Below are 13879 nucleotides of genomic sequence, written 5' to 3' on the forward strand. Positions count from 1 at the left end.
CATACAAGACAAGCTCCCCATCATCATTTCTCAACATTACTTCATCATTTGCTCCAAAACCTAAGTACTGCCATGCAAATTGTGCTCTTAAATCAACTGTGAACAGATTAATCCAATGCTCGACTTCTATATTCTCCTTCATCACATACACACTACAAATACCAAGTCCGGCGGTATTATCTTCGGTATGACAAGAAACAAACAAAGCAATAGATTTTTCGAGTATCCCAATTGATCTTTCTCTATGTATATGATCAGTATTGTACAAACAGTCGGGCAGCTTTCTGTATCTGAACGTTTCATCACCAAAATCAAATGACACGATAATGTCTTTATTAGTACCATCACTCTCTTTTCTTATGGCCATCCAATGTACAGCTCCATTTAAGTGCACAGTCGAATTCGAACTCAGGCATGGAATGCATGGAACATTAGGCTGAATCCTTCTCCAACAATTGTTTTTCAGTGAATAAACTTGAATGTCACTGAACTCACGGCGAAATTGTTCGGAAGCAACTTCTCTAGCGTGGACAATAAGTAAAATCTTGAAGTCACTAGTTCTATGATCATAGCCAAATCCTGTAATGGCAAAAGTAGCAAACGAACCTTTCATTTCTTTCTCCCAAATAAAACTAGCGGTGGCAGAGGATCTATATTGTTCTTTTTCCCAGTCAAAACTCTTGTGACTTGGAATTTTCTTGTATTTTCTCGTGGAGGGGTTCCAAACAAACATGGGAAAGTGACAACTGTGAAAAGTATTAAGCAGCAAACAAACCAACCCACTGCAAGAACTAACAATTTGCGTCGAATTGATGGGGAATTTAACTTCATCAAACTGAACCAAGTTGCTGTTGCATAGCGAAAAATTGTTTTCGGAATAGTTTCCTTCTTTATACTGAACAAGGTAGCATTTGTTAGTTGATTCACTTAACTTGGCATGCAAGGCAACAAACGTAGGATTCGATATCACGGAGTGCCATTGTTTGCTTACACATTTAAAGCGTGTTAAAGTTTTGACTGGTAATTTTAAAAGGGTTTCAAGCATGAACTTTGCTGGTAAAGATTTTGACATTGTGGCTTATGCTTGCTCTTGCTGTTCTTTGGAGGGAGATTATGTTTGGGATAAAACTCAAGCGATGAATTAGTATATATACTTATATAGAGAGGGCAATTATTAATTATAACGTGTGGAGAAAGGAAACGTCGGTGTCCTTATACGATCGGGAAACCTAAATTCGAATCGAGTCCAAGTTCCGTAAACGTTAAGGTGTCTTGTTTATTATACAAGGATTTTATTTTGATCTCCTTGTCAACAAACATGATCTTATCCTTCCTTACAAAGAATTCAAATTTATTTAATAATAAATACAATTTATTTGTTAATTAATCAGTGACTCTTTCCTTTCTTATAGGGCCAAAGATTTATCTTCAATTCTCAGTAGAAATTGCATAGAAGAAGAAAGTACCTTAGTTGAATAATCCCCCATTATTTTATGTGGTAGTGGATTTTGTATTTACTAGGGGAAGTGGGCGAGTGAGAGACGGCTAAAAGACCGCCCATCATCAGCAAAGCCGAAGTAAATACAATTTTTAAAATCAATTAAAGCAAGATATTTGTACACATAGAGGTATTAGTTAGTATTAATTAAAATGATAACTGGGATTATTTTCTTAAAGAGTAGTCTCGATTAAATGATGGCTTCGGGCATCTCAGAGTTTTTGTTGTTGGGTTGAATATCAAACTCTACCACGATATAAATTATCACTGACTTGGTTAACGAAATTTAAGGAGACAATAATATTGTTTGTAATGTACTAATCTAATTCAAATACCTTTTTGTGATAGAAAAGAAGTTGTTTCCTTGGCATGCAAGACAGAGATAAATATAAAATCAGTAGTATATGTTTGTGTGGCGTGAGTTGGAATTTGGAAATGCTACGTTTTTCGTTTTCATATCCAAAAACATCCTAAAATTGTTTTTTTTTTCTTCCAATTTATTATCTCATGAGACTTACAATCAGTTTGAATATTTGTTATAATAATTTTACAGATATAAAGATTGACATTAATTACTTAAGATTAACTAATGGAAAAGAAAATAGTTGAATCAAAATAATTCTTTTTAAATTTCTATTTCAGTCGTAGGAAAATCAAGAAAATAAAAGAAAGTTTCAAGAACTCGCTTATCTCAAATTCACACTTAAATTGTAAAAAATAAAATAAAATTCAATTCAATACCATTCAATTCAATGTCGAAAAAGTTTAAGGGGACTCTAAAAAATAAGCTAAATTATTAAAAATAAACAATCCCTTAGTTCGACCTATCCACTTCACAGTTTGCCATTGATACTAAAAAATGTACCAATGCAATCTCTTAAACATAACTCAAAACAAACAGAAGAGATTAGTATCAATGCAATCTCTTAAACATAACTCAAAACAAACAAAAGAGATGCAACAAACAGTCAATGATAGGAAAGAAAACATTGACAAAGCTCTCTGGATGTTGAGGAGAAACAGAGGAGTCAAAGGAGCAAGAATTTGTAGAGAATAATGATTTTCAACTATAGTATAATGAAGGCTTTATGTCGTATGATTGATCCTCCTGGCGGCCATCTATTTGGCAATATTTTTTTTATAATCTTTTAAGGTTTAATAATTTTACACTTCAATCATATTTCAATATATTTTTATCTTAGTTAATGAGTTATTTGCCCACTATATAGAAATTTTTTTTTATTATGTGAAATTATTTATTTAACTATTTCATCATCTAAAGAATAAAGACCCGTTTGCGGATTCTAGGGGAATAGGTTGGTTAAAAGACTTATTATTAGAGAGTCGCTTTACGTTATTTAGTACTGAGAGTAATTATATAGCCATAAACTCTTATACAAACAGACGTGCAAAAATAAAATTAGTTAAATTAAATATTTTAGCCCACATGATTTATTTTTATTATTTTATATTTTTATTCAACAATGAATTGACACCACATCTAAGTGGTGCCACGTAAGCAAGGCCCCCACAATCGACAGATTTCATGACTCGTCACTCGCACAACTCAGCCACATTTCACCGATATATCCGCCCCAGCCACAGCCGGCTTTGCAACTCAAAGATAAGGCGCGCACGACCCATGCACCGGAGGCCGACGTCGTTTCGTTCATTTTGATTTGACTGAACCAGAGACTGCATGAGAGAGAAAGATTTCGCGAGTAATAGGCGGTGCTTCAAGTGGAACTTGAAGTTGAGTAAGGGTTTGGTTTTGTATAATAATACTAGAAAGAAATGGCCACGGCCTTGGCCATTAGTCAACCGGTGTCGTTTAATTTGTTCAACGTTTCCGCCGGGAAAGCTTCTGCTCTATCACAACAACCGCCGTCTCGAATTCGTTATCGCCTCTCTTCTCGCCGATGGTTGAACCTCGACTCCACCTCCGCTTCTCATCGGTACTTCTTTTATTTGGTTATTTATTTATTTTTAAAATGATATTTGTGGTCTTGTTTGGTTGCTGATAAAATGTGAAGAATTGGAAGGGAGAAACTGGAAATTCATGTACTTTTGTATTGCGTTTGCTTCATTGCAGCAAAACGAAGCATTAGTTTTCTTGATACTATGAATTTGCTGAAGTTTGAGCTAAAAAGATTTCATTTTTTCTTTTAAGACTCCTTATAATCTCACAATTGTTTGCTTACAGCAATTTCGTTGCTGTTGGAAGTGTATAGAATAATAAGCAGCTGAAAATGCAATTTGGTTTAGCGTTTTGGCTTGTATGGTAATGGTATCCGAATGTGTACTTTCCGTCTGAAGTTTTGATTTTTCTTTTGACAGTTTTGTTTCGAGGTGTTCAATAACGAATACGGAGGTACAATTGGACCATGTTGCTGCCGACGATGAGGTTCGAGAAGATATGTCAACTAATGAAATGGAGTGTCCAGTCTCCGTTGTTCAGCTCAATTCTGAAATGCTTCAGATCAATTCTGAAATGCTTCAGATGGATTCTTTGACTTTACTGACTGAAGGAACTTTTGTAGATAGTCTTTTGACAACAATACCTGTACGCGTGATTGCTAGTTGGATCCCTTCTCACTTCTACTTATATCTCAATTTCTTTCCACTCTTGAAAGTATTGGTGTTTATTTCTCATGTTATTTTATTACATTCTTTGCTGCCTTAGGTTTTATCTGAGGAGGAGCAGAATGCCCTTGCTGCAACTCCAGCCCACCCAGAGGGTTTGTATGGTGAGAAGCAGTCCCTTTTAGTCTTTATTAAGGCATGTTATTCCCCCTTTTTTTTTTTTAATTGTAAACTGCTCGAGTGGTTGAGATTTTTTCTGTTTCTTGTGCAATTGGAGTTCTGTGCTTTTTAGAATCTTAGATTGTAAAGAAATTTTTATTCTAGTCCAATGAAACAAATTATCTATGGATTTATAAGTGCTATTAAAGCCTCTGGATGTGATATTTTTCAGCTCTCTATGCCTGTTGTCTAGCTGGCAATTTGGTGGAACAGCTTTGGAATTTTGCTTGGCCTTCTGCTATTGCATTGCTTCATCCAAGCCTTCTGCCCGTGGCAGTCATGGGATTCTTTTCCAAGGTTGCGATCTTTTCATTGAAATTATTTGACATTGTAGAATAAGATCATGGGGAAGATGCTTTCTAAAGACTATTTTGTTAAACAGCTTATACTAATTGTTGGAGGTCCGTTAGTTGGTAAGCTTATGGATCATTCTCCCAGAATACCTGCGTATATTTGCTTGAATACTGTCCAGGTACTAGCTTATCAAACATTATTTACCTGGAGACTGATTTGCAGCTGAATCTCTTTTGATTTCTTAACAAAATTTTCTGCTTTTGTAGGCAGCTGCTCAGTTGTTATCTGCAGCTATGATTATTCATGCCCATACTGTTATTCCTACTTCGTCATCCATGCTTCTACATCCTTGGTTTTTTGTTCTAGTTTTAGCTGGGGCTGTTGAGAGGCTAACTGGAGTAGCTTTGGGTGTTGCTGTGGAACGTGATTGGGCTGTGCTGGTAATTGCTTTCTGTCCTTTTCTTGTTCCTTTTTATTTGTTAATAACTATTCTTTCAACTGGGAAGTTGAGTGTGTCCTAAGTTTGTATTTTCATGTGAACAGTTGGCAGGGATTAACAGGCCTATTGCACTTGCAAAAGCAAATGCTGTTCTTAATCGTATTGATCTGCTCTGCGAGGTGTGTTTGAATTTTGTAATTCTCTATATTTTTAATACATTTTTGAATTTTGTAATTCTCTATATTTTTAATACATTCTTGTAGTTTTTTTTTTTAAAAAAAAACAGTCATGGGTAAGGTTTGCCATGTTACTTGCAATGAAGAGTACTTGTATTCTTGCAAAGAATTGAGAGCTGCACAGTAATAGACTTAAGATTGTTTATAATGCAGATAGCTGGAGCTTCACTATTTGGTATACTTCTCTCTAAGTATGAACCAGTGACTTGCTTGAAGTTTGCTGCCGGTTTGATAATGTGGTCCTTGCCTGTGATGGTAATTTCTATTCTTCTTTACTCTGTCTTTCTTGTTCAGGAAATAAGGTGCTGTTTCAGTTTTACTAACATGGTTTCTCAGATTATTCTCACATGGTTTACCAACAAAATTTCATCTGGAGTTCTTGACCGGGCTAAATGTTCACAAAGCTGTTGTAGAACATCCAATGAAGGGCCTGCGCCTGATGCGGACAATATAGGTAAAGCTTTTTGATGCAAACATTCAAAGAACATTTAAGGGCCTGTGCCATACTATATCTAACAGTTGCCATCTTCTGGATCACCAGTGGATGTTGGTATTGAAGCTATCAAGCTTGGGTGGAAGGAGTACATGCAACAGCCAGTTCTTCCTGCAAGTCTTGCATATGTCCTTCTATGCTTAAATGTTGTTCTCACTCCAGGCAGTTTGATGACAGCATTTTTGACACAGCGAGGTATTTTTCAAAGTCAACCTCCAAATTCTAGAGCTTCCTTATACAATTTCAAGTGCAAACAAGTGACAAATTCCCATTGATGCATGCATCTGCAGCAAGCCACAAGTTTCATTAGTTGTAGCTAATTTTCTGGAGAACCATGATTGTTAACAATCAGACCCTGGTTTTGTGGAGGTGTCCATCACTTATTTGATGTAAAACTTTGCCGGCCTACATTTATCATGAAGTATCACACATATAAAAGCAGCTGACCTTGGTCAGCATTCATAGGATATTCACTGTCTTTTGCCGACCTTGTTCTCGTGTTTTAAAAACATTAATCTGCCTTAAGTGTGACTTTTCATGCAGATAATTTTGATTGAAAATCATATTCTCCATTAGATTTGTTTAGTTTTCTAAGGCCTTCTCTGTGAAGTTGAAGGGTCCTTGTTTGCTTGAATATGTTATATGAATAACCAAGTGCAAGAGGAGGGTATTGGCTGGCATACTTGTGACTGCCTTTATTATTTTGTTCTTCTTCTTCCGATCAGTGGAGATCTTTGTAATTCTGTTCAAACCTTGCCATACAACAGCTTTCTTCTGTCTTTTCTCAGAAATTTCATTTTGACATGGAGGTATTATGTGGCATTTTTTTAACAGGTTTGAATCCATCTATCATTGGGGGATTCAGTGGGCTATGTGCTTCTATGGGCGTTGCAGCAACATTTTTATCAGCATACCTTGTTCGTCGCCTAGGCATTTTGAAGGTTGCCTCTTATATTTGTCTTTCTCCTTACCAGATTACTAGAATTTCTGGTTCGGGATGTAATTCTTACAGATACGTTTTTCTTCATATTACCAGGCTGGAGCAGCTGGATTGATATTCCAGGCTTCACTTCTTGCCATGGCAGTTGCTGTGTACTGGAGTGGATCTTTATCCCAGCAGAACCCTCTTCTTTTCTTCTTGTGCTTGATTGTGAGTATGCCCTTTTATCTTCTTAGTTATAGATGACAATTGTTGACAGGACTGAAGAAGATTTTCATTTTCAATATTCTCTGAGCCTCTCAGTAGTTTGTGTCGTGTACTTTGTTGGTTCGTTTTTTTTTTTTCAAAAAAATACATACAAGACCTGCTTTTGCATGCAGGTATTATCAAGGTTGGGACATATGTCATATGATATTGTGGGAGCACAAATTCTTCAAACTGGTATCCCATCATCCAAAGCAAATCTCATTGGGACAACAGAGATTTCAGTCGCAAGTTTAGTGGAGTCTGTAATGCTAGGAGTTGCGATAATTGCAAATGATGTTTCACACTTTGGATTTCTAGCAACCCTGTCACTTCTATCAGTAGTTGGAGCTGCATGGATGTTCTGCCATTGGCTGTTGAATCCAACAGATGAACAAAGAAGTCTTTTCTCTTTTGACCCTCAGTCTTAAATCTTAATGTAAGAACCTGTTTCATTTCCCTTTCCGTCAATTATATTTCAGCTGATTAGTAGTTTTTGCACCTCACTTGCATAAAATAGGCTGATAACATTTGTTGCATTTTGCATGAGAACTTCATAGTGCGGGGAATTAGTTTTTCTGGTGATATATATATTTATCTTCTTTGACGTATTTTCCTCTATTTTTACAGTGATCAGTTTCTGCCACACAACAATCATTCAATGTAATTAGGGTCGGAACATTTTCATGGTATACCTCTACACCTTCCACATCTACGCCGGTAAATCTTTTATGAAGCTTTAGGTACATCTTCTCCACACAATAGATGATTGTATGGCTTTGTCATATAGTCTGTAACACGCCCTCTTATAAATGCAAATTAGATGACGTGTTTGAAGCAGGTTTAATTTACCCCATCGTTCCTGCATGTACAAACATTGACTAATTCAATCATATTATATTTTTTTTCGCCACCAACCAGTTTCTTCTTCTGAATATCTTCTTCACTTGTGTAAATAAATGGTCCATTTTACCCCCACACATTTTTTCTTACACTTTCTAAGTCGTGTTAAAACTTTCCAAGTTGGAAGTATGAGTTGATGAGTTCAGCTGTTCGTAAACGTCTCATAAAGAAGTCTGTGGCTGGTATTAAAAACCTATCATCGTTTTGTTACATCACAGTTGCTGTAAGGAGATTTCAAATTTCAGTCCGCCACAAGACTCAGAAGAATTAATTCTACTATCAATCACGATGGGGACGCTTTGGCAAAGAATTAAAGATTAGAAAAATGATGTAGGAGCATGTTAGAAAAAGAACAAGCTTGAGTTGATTTGAGCTGAGCTGACTTGATTCGTGATGCTGATGTTGAATAGTCGAAAACAGTGCCATTGGTAGTTACATGTGCAGTAGCGTATTGCGGGGTATTGGATTCTGCAACAAACAAGAAGTCCCAGTCTTAACTGCACGTACCCGTCACGCTGCCTGGACCTAATCACACTTATTACAGCCCTCAAAATCAACCCCTGCCCCTGCATTAAACAAATCAGAACTCACAACAGTAAAAGCAATAAAGATTCCCCCATCCGATACGGGCTAGCCAAAGAGAATTTGACGCTTCTTGATTACATTATCATAAAATAAAAGCCACTGACGACTGCGTGTGTTATTCCTCCCTTTTAAAAGTTTTATATAAATATAATCTCAAAAAAAAAAAAAAGTTTTATATAATAAAACAAACGTCTTTTCTTTTCTCTTCATTTCATTTCTTTTCAAGTTACAAAGTCCGTCACGTGAATCAACAAGGGGGCACACACAGTCGTAGTACTTGCAGCCACAGCCACAGCCACAGCCCACTACCGCCATTTGCCTAAGTAGCTCCCGTGTTTGTCGCGTATACTCTACGCCTATCTCTATAATGAGTGACTGATCTTCGATGTGATACCTCTGTTTTTGAGTCACAGCGACAACTTAATTACTTTTGAGAGAATCAAATGCTTTTCTTTTGAGCAAGACGAGAGCTAGATAGAGGCATCAATTTTGAATGGCATTAATCATCATCTAATGTAATGGGTTTCTTTTTTCCTTTATCAAAAAGAGAGTAGTAATAGTATAGAGATGGCCTCTCACATTGGAGGTGTGTGTGCGCGCGCGGGCGCGTTGGTAGTAATTAAATTACTCGTGAGATATGAGAATGAAAAAATGTGAGAGAGCGTGAGATCATGCTTTGTTTGTCTTCGAGCTTTACATTAAACACATTTACATTTCCCAAAACTCAAAAAAAGAATTTTCCCCAAAACAACACAAAGCCCCACACTCTTTCCAATGACCCCTGAGAAGACACATTTCTAGATCAACATCAATAACCCACCTTGAAAATTGAGTCGCCGAGAGAGAAAAGCAAAAAAGAGAGAAAGAAAAGAGATACAGCTTCACCATCCATCAATCCCAATATCATGCTAACAAAGAAAATCATAAGTAAGAAAGAAAGAAAGAAAGAAACCACCATGTGAATTTTTTGAATTGCAGTTCTGTCAAACAAACAAGACTCCCCAAAACAAACAACCTTCCCCATCATTTACAACAATTCAATGCCCCCACATATACACTCATCCATCATTTTCATTTAGACATTAGTGTGAAAAAGTAAATAATATCGCTTTTAAAAAAAAAAATTCTGTGCCTCAACACTTTCCTGTCCATGATTTTAACATCACTTCTTAATAGTCATGTGCCCTTCAAGCCTATCCGCCCAGTCGTGCTGTACATGTAAGCTTCTTGTAATAAAAAAGTTTTTTTTACTATATAAAATTTTTTTTTTAATGAACAAGATGATCAATACGGGAAAAAAAAAATTAATGTTGTTTTCACCCACAAGTTTTTGTAACTGTTGATGTTAGTTGCCACAGTGACCGTGACTCGAAAGCGCCCATCTTTTCATGTCTATTGACACTGATGGTTGATATATCACTTGCCTTGTTCATGACCTCTTTTGATTTTTGACTCTCTATTTCTATTTCCCTCTCCTTCTCTGTTGCTTCAGAATTTGTCAAGCACTAACCAAAGTCTAGAAACTCAAAGAGGGAGAGAGGGAGAGATTGAAAAAAAATAATAATAACAATGAGTTCTCTGGGTGGTGAAAATGCAAAGAGAGCAGCAATGTGGCTGTATCCAAAGGTTTTAGGATTTAATCCTCCTGAGAGATGGGGACACTCAGCTTGTTATTCTCATGGGGCTGTTTATATCTTTGGGGTATGCATGATTTCCAAAACTATCAACTTTTGAATTATATGTTTCATAATTTAGTTGTTGCTTTCTTGATGTTGTATGCTTATTTATTTATTTATTGTTCATTTATTATTCTTTGGTTATTTTTGGTTAAGGACACACAAACTTTCTTAGTTAGTTCTAGTATTTTTCCATTTTTTTTATTCTTCTTCTTCTGCTTCTTGTCTGGAGTTTGTTCTTGTTTAGTTTCTTTAATTAGTGTCACAGTTGTTTGGAAGGGCGGAAAGTGCTACTAAGCTTTCTTGATATAGAAATGTTTTTCTGTCCCTGTTTTCATTATTATCCTTGCAATGTTTTAATGTGTTATACAAGTAATATGAGACCATAAGAAAAATTTTAAAATATTGATGTCAGTGAAAAAGCTTTTCTATTTTCTTTCTGATGTTCATGGTTTTTGGATCTTCATCTTCTATATTTTAGAGAAAATAAAAGTTGCAAATTGCACTGTCTGGCCGTAGAAACGTTATTAAGGAAAAGAATAATAGTTAACTTTCCATAACGTTATGTTCTACATGTACTGTAAAATCTTTTTATTGGTGTGAAAGAAAATAAAAAATGCTATAAATTAGTTTGCCGATGAATGTGAACGTGTTGTGAAATTCTGTTTGAATATTCTAATTGATCAATTTCCTCATTCTGTTTTTTCAGGGATGTTGTGGGGGTTTGCATTTTGGTGATGTTCTGATGCTAAATCTTGATACAATGGTTTGGAGCACTCTTGCAACCACAGGCCAGGGGCCTGGCCCAAGGGATAGTCACAGTGCCATCCTTTGGGGGCACAAGATGATTGTATTTGGGGGTACAAATGGCTATAAGAAGGTTAATGATCTTCATGTATTGGATCTTGAGTCGAAAGAGTGGATGCGTCCTGAATGCAGAGGTGCTCCACCTTCTCCTCGTGAAAGTCACACTGCCACGCTTGTTGGTGATGATAAAATGGTGATATTTGGAGGTAGTGGAGAGGGTGAAGCAAATTACTTGAATGATTTACATGTTCTAGACCTCAAGACTATGAGATGGGCCTCTCCTGCTGTGAAGGGTGATATTCCTGTCCCTAGAGACAGTCACAGCTCGAATGTAATTGCTAACAGGCTTTTTGTGTATGGTGGGGATTGTGGCGATCGGTACCATGGAGATATCGACATGCTTGATATGAACTCATTAACTTGGTCGAGGGTATGTAATTTCAGAATAATTTACAGAATAATTTCAGCTTGAAAGTTACAGAATAATTTCACTAAATGGAGTAGAATGCTCACTGGTTTTCCTTCTTTTTCTTTTTTCAAGCAGTTGGCAATTATAGGATCTTCGCCAGGTGTTAGGGCAGGTCATGCTGCCATAAATATAGGGACAAAGGTAAGTCATAAAACCAAAGTGGTTTGATATCATCCTCTGATTGGCATCTTAGTTTGTGACTTTCTATGTCGCAGCACAGTCAAATGTTTACGCAAACAGCTTCTCATTGTTTACAGGTTTATATCATTGGAGGGGTTGGAGACAAACATTACTACAATGACATTTGGATCCTTAATGTGTCTACTTGCTCATGGAGTCAGCTTGATACTTGTGGCCAACAACCTCAAGGGCGATTTTCTCATGCTGCTGTTGTTACTGGCTCAGATATAGTCATCTATGGAGGGTAAGATTATCAGGAAATTAGGAATCTCATATGCATAGCCTTTGTCCTTTGTATTCACTTCTAAATTTGTTCTTTATTTGTTTCTGCAGATGCGGGGAGGATGAGCGTCCTCTCAACGAGTTATTGGTCTTGCAGCTTGGAGCAGAGCATCCCAACTATCGTTACAACATTTCCATGTGCAAAATATTTGGAAATCATTGGAACCAAGCAAAGAGAAGATTTCCTGGAGGAGTAGAAAATAACTCGGTAATGAATTCATGCTATATGTGAACAAATATGACTTGATGTAGATATTATTGCCTTTCAATACATGGCAGCTTATCGTGTTTGCCATTCAGAAAACTATATTCCCTGGAAATAATGAAGTGAAAAAGGGAGCTCATGAAACAGAATTAGAAGCCAAGCAAACTTTTCCTCTCAGTTCAGGTTGGCTTTGTACAGTTAAATGCTTGCTTACATTTACAAAGAGATAAGTTTCTTCCTTCTTTTTGTTTTGGCGACTTGAATGTTTCATTAATCTTGTAGATACTTTGCAATCAAAGAAGAGAAGAGCTTTCAATTCAACTACTGTATGGGAAGTTGAATTGGAACAAGAAGAACATTCACTTTCGCTGTCACAGCATTCATCGCCATCGCAATCTGATCATGAGCAAACCCCAGTTCCAAAAGTATCAGAATCCCTTGCAGGCTCCCAAGGTTTTTACTTGTTTAATAAGCAGGTGAATCAAATTCCGAAATGTTTCCAGCCCCGCAATGTTGCAAGTAACCAGAGAGAATTCGGGAATTTGATCCAAAGAACTCCACAAGACCATCAGTTTTCAAGAGAACATCAAAACCATAAAAAACCAGAACAATGTCCTCATTCTGTTCATACAGGCGGGCCAGCCACACAACATCCAGCAGATCTGCAATCAATGGAGGCAGGGCCTATTCAGAATCTGGTAAATTGCTGATGTATTTGATGTCTATGGAAGCTATAAGTCATTACATTTGCAATGTTTTTTTTTGTGTTTTCTTGTTTATTTCCAGTTTTTGCACTCATTCATGGTTTCCATTTTGGGTTTTTGTCCTTAGATCGGTGCTGACGTCCAAGGCAAAGTTGATGGAGCTTTTGATTCAGGTTTCCTGATGACAGCGACTATTAATGGGAGGATTTTCAGAGGGGTCTTGTTTCCACCTGTAAGTTCTTTTGTTAATGTTGACTTATTAATTAAATTGTATGTTCAATCATTTTTACTTTGCTTAATGGACTTATTGAACCAGGGACCTGGAATTGTCTCAAGAGGGTCACCATTTACTCAAGCTCCATCTCCACCAAGCCACATGGCTCTTGCTCAATCATTTCCAAACTCAAATCACATCGAACGCTTCAAGCCTTCTCAGCAGCCAGTTGGGTTCTCCACACCCAAGTCTGTTCGGAACCACCAGCAAACTCAAGTGAGTAGACAATTTCCCATCTGTAGATCAACTTCCCCTTTGGCGGAACAGCCTAAACAGAGAAGTGATCTTCAAGGAGTGGTTCTAACTCTGGGAGGACCTAGAACCGGAGGATCATAGAGACAAAAAAGAAATTTTCTTCTGATCAGAATTTTTTTTTTCTCCTCCCCTGTAAATCCTAGTTAATTTGCATCAAGTGCCCTTATGCCAGCTTTTCCAAGATGTTTACCGTCATTTAGCCTCAAGAATTAAGCTCAGCTTGTGTTCATCTGATTTCAAGAGCTCCTCTGTTACTTCCTCGTGTTAACGTACCAAGTCTCTATAATTTTTATTTGTTCTAACAAAGTAAAATATTTACAATATCATTCGCTAAATTTCATGGCAGAATCTGAAGATAAGTTGGGTGGGACAGCAGACAACCGAGCAGTGAGACAACTAACCAAACCTTTCTGTTTTGATGGGATTGGCCATTTCCATCATTTGTTCCCACCATAAAAAAAATTGTCTGTCCACGACGCCATACTGTTGCTCTAAATTTAGTGAAACAATAGATGAATACAGTAATGCGAATGATTTAGAGGATGATGTTGTGAGCATTTGCTTCAAGGAATGTTATCACATTATCACTTATAC

At 36.8% G+C, this 13879-nt stretch overlaps 2 protein-coding genes across 3 annotated transcripts; both read left to right on the forward strand.

Moving 5' to 3' along the window:
- Positions 1-3067: 3067 nt before the first annotated feature.
- LOC18042388 (solute carrier family 40 member 3, chloroplastic) lies at positions 3068-7862 on the forward strand. The gene is made up of 14 exons (XM_006433480.2): positions 3068-3453; positions 3836-4061; positions 4182-4245; positions 4473-4597; positions 4683-4772; positions 4861-5034; positions 5138-5212; positions 5423-5524; positions 5606-5723; positions 5811-5957; positions 6597-6703; positions 6799-6912; positions 7083-7384; positions 7576-7862. Exons 1-13 carry the CDS (start codon positions 3293-3295, stop codon positions 7374-7376), a joined length of 1797 nt encoding a protein of 598 aa, XP_006433543.1. The 5' UTR covers positions 3068-3292; the 3' UTR covers positions 7377-7384; positions 7576-7862.
- A 2118-nt stretch (positions 7863-9980) lies between these two features.
- LOC18041901 (acyl-CoA-binding domain-containing protein 5) lies at positions 9981-13558 on the forward strand. Of its 2 annotated transcripts, none has more exons than XM_024183242.1 (9): positions 9981-10134; positions 10819-11346; positions 11458-11526; positions 11643-11809; positions 11899-12055; positions 12148-12235; positions 12335-12750; positions 12884-12988; positions 13073-13558. In XM_024183242.1, exons 1-9 carry the CDS (start codon positions 10003-10005, stop codon positions 13364-13366), a joined length of 1956 nt encoding a protein of 651 aa, XP_024039010.1. In that variant the 5' UTR covers positions 9981-10002; the 3' UTR covers positions 13367-13558. The 2 variants fall into 2 exon arrangements, with proteins under 2 accessions (XP_024039010.1, XP_006433544.1); XM_006433481.2 differs by having other exon boundaries at positions 11461-11526.
- The last annotated feature ends 321 nt before the right edge of the window (positions 13559-13879 follow it).

Source organism: Citrus clementina, unplaced genomic scaffold (genome assembly GCF_000493195.1).
Source record: "Citrus clementina cultivar Clemenules unplaced genomic scaffold, Citrus_clementina_v1.0 scaffold_5, whole genome shotgun sequence".
NCBI classification, from domain to species: Eukaryota; Viridiplantae; Streptophyta; class Magnoliopsida; order Sapindales; family Rutaceae; genus Citrus; species Citrus x clementina.

Coding starts and splice junctions, on each gene's coding strand:
- LOC18042388 (XM_006433480.2), top strand. CDS start 3,293: ATGGCCACGGCCTTGGCCATTAGTCAACCGGTGTCGTTTAATTTGTTC. Junction 4,598..4,682: donor TCATGGGATTCTTTTCCAAG/GTTGCGATCTTT, acceptor TTTGTTAAACAG/CTTATACTAATTGTTGGAGG. Junction 4,773..4,860: donor TTTGCTTGAATACTGTCCAG/GTACTAGCTTAT, acceptor CTGCTTTTGTAG/GCAGCTGCTCAGTTGTTATC.
- LOC18041901 (XM_024183242.1), top strand. CDS start 10,003: ATGAGTTCTCTGGGTGGTGAAAATGCAAAGAGAGCAGCAATGTGGCTG. Junction 11,810..11,898: donor GATATAGTCATCTATGGAGG/GTAAGATTATCA, acceptor TTGTTTCTGCAG/ATGCGGGGAGGATGAGCGTC. Junction 12,236..12,334: donor AACTTTTCCTCTCAGTTCAG/GTTGGCTTTGTA, acceptor TTAATCTTGTAG/ATACTTTGCAATCAAAGAAG.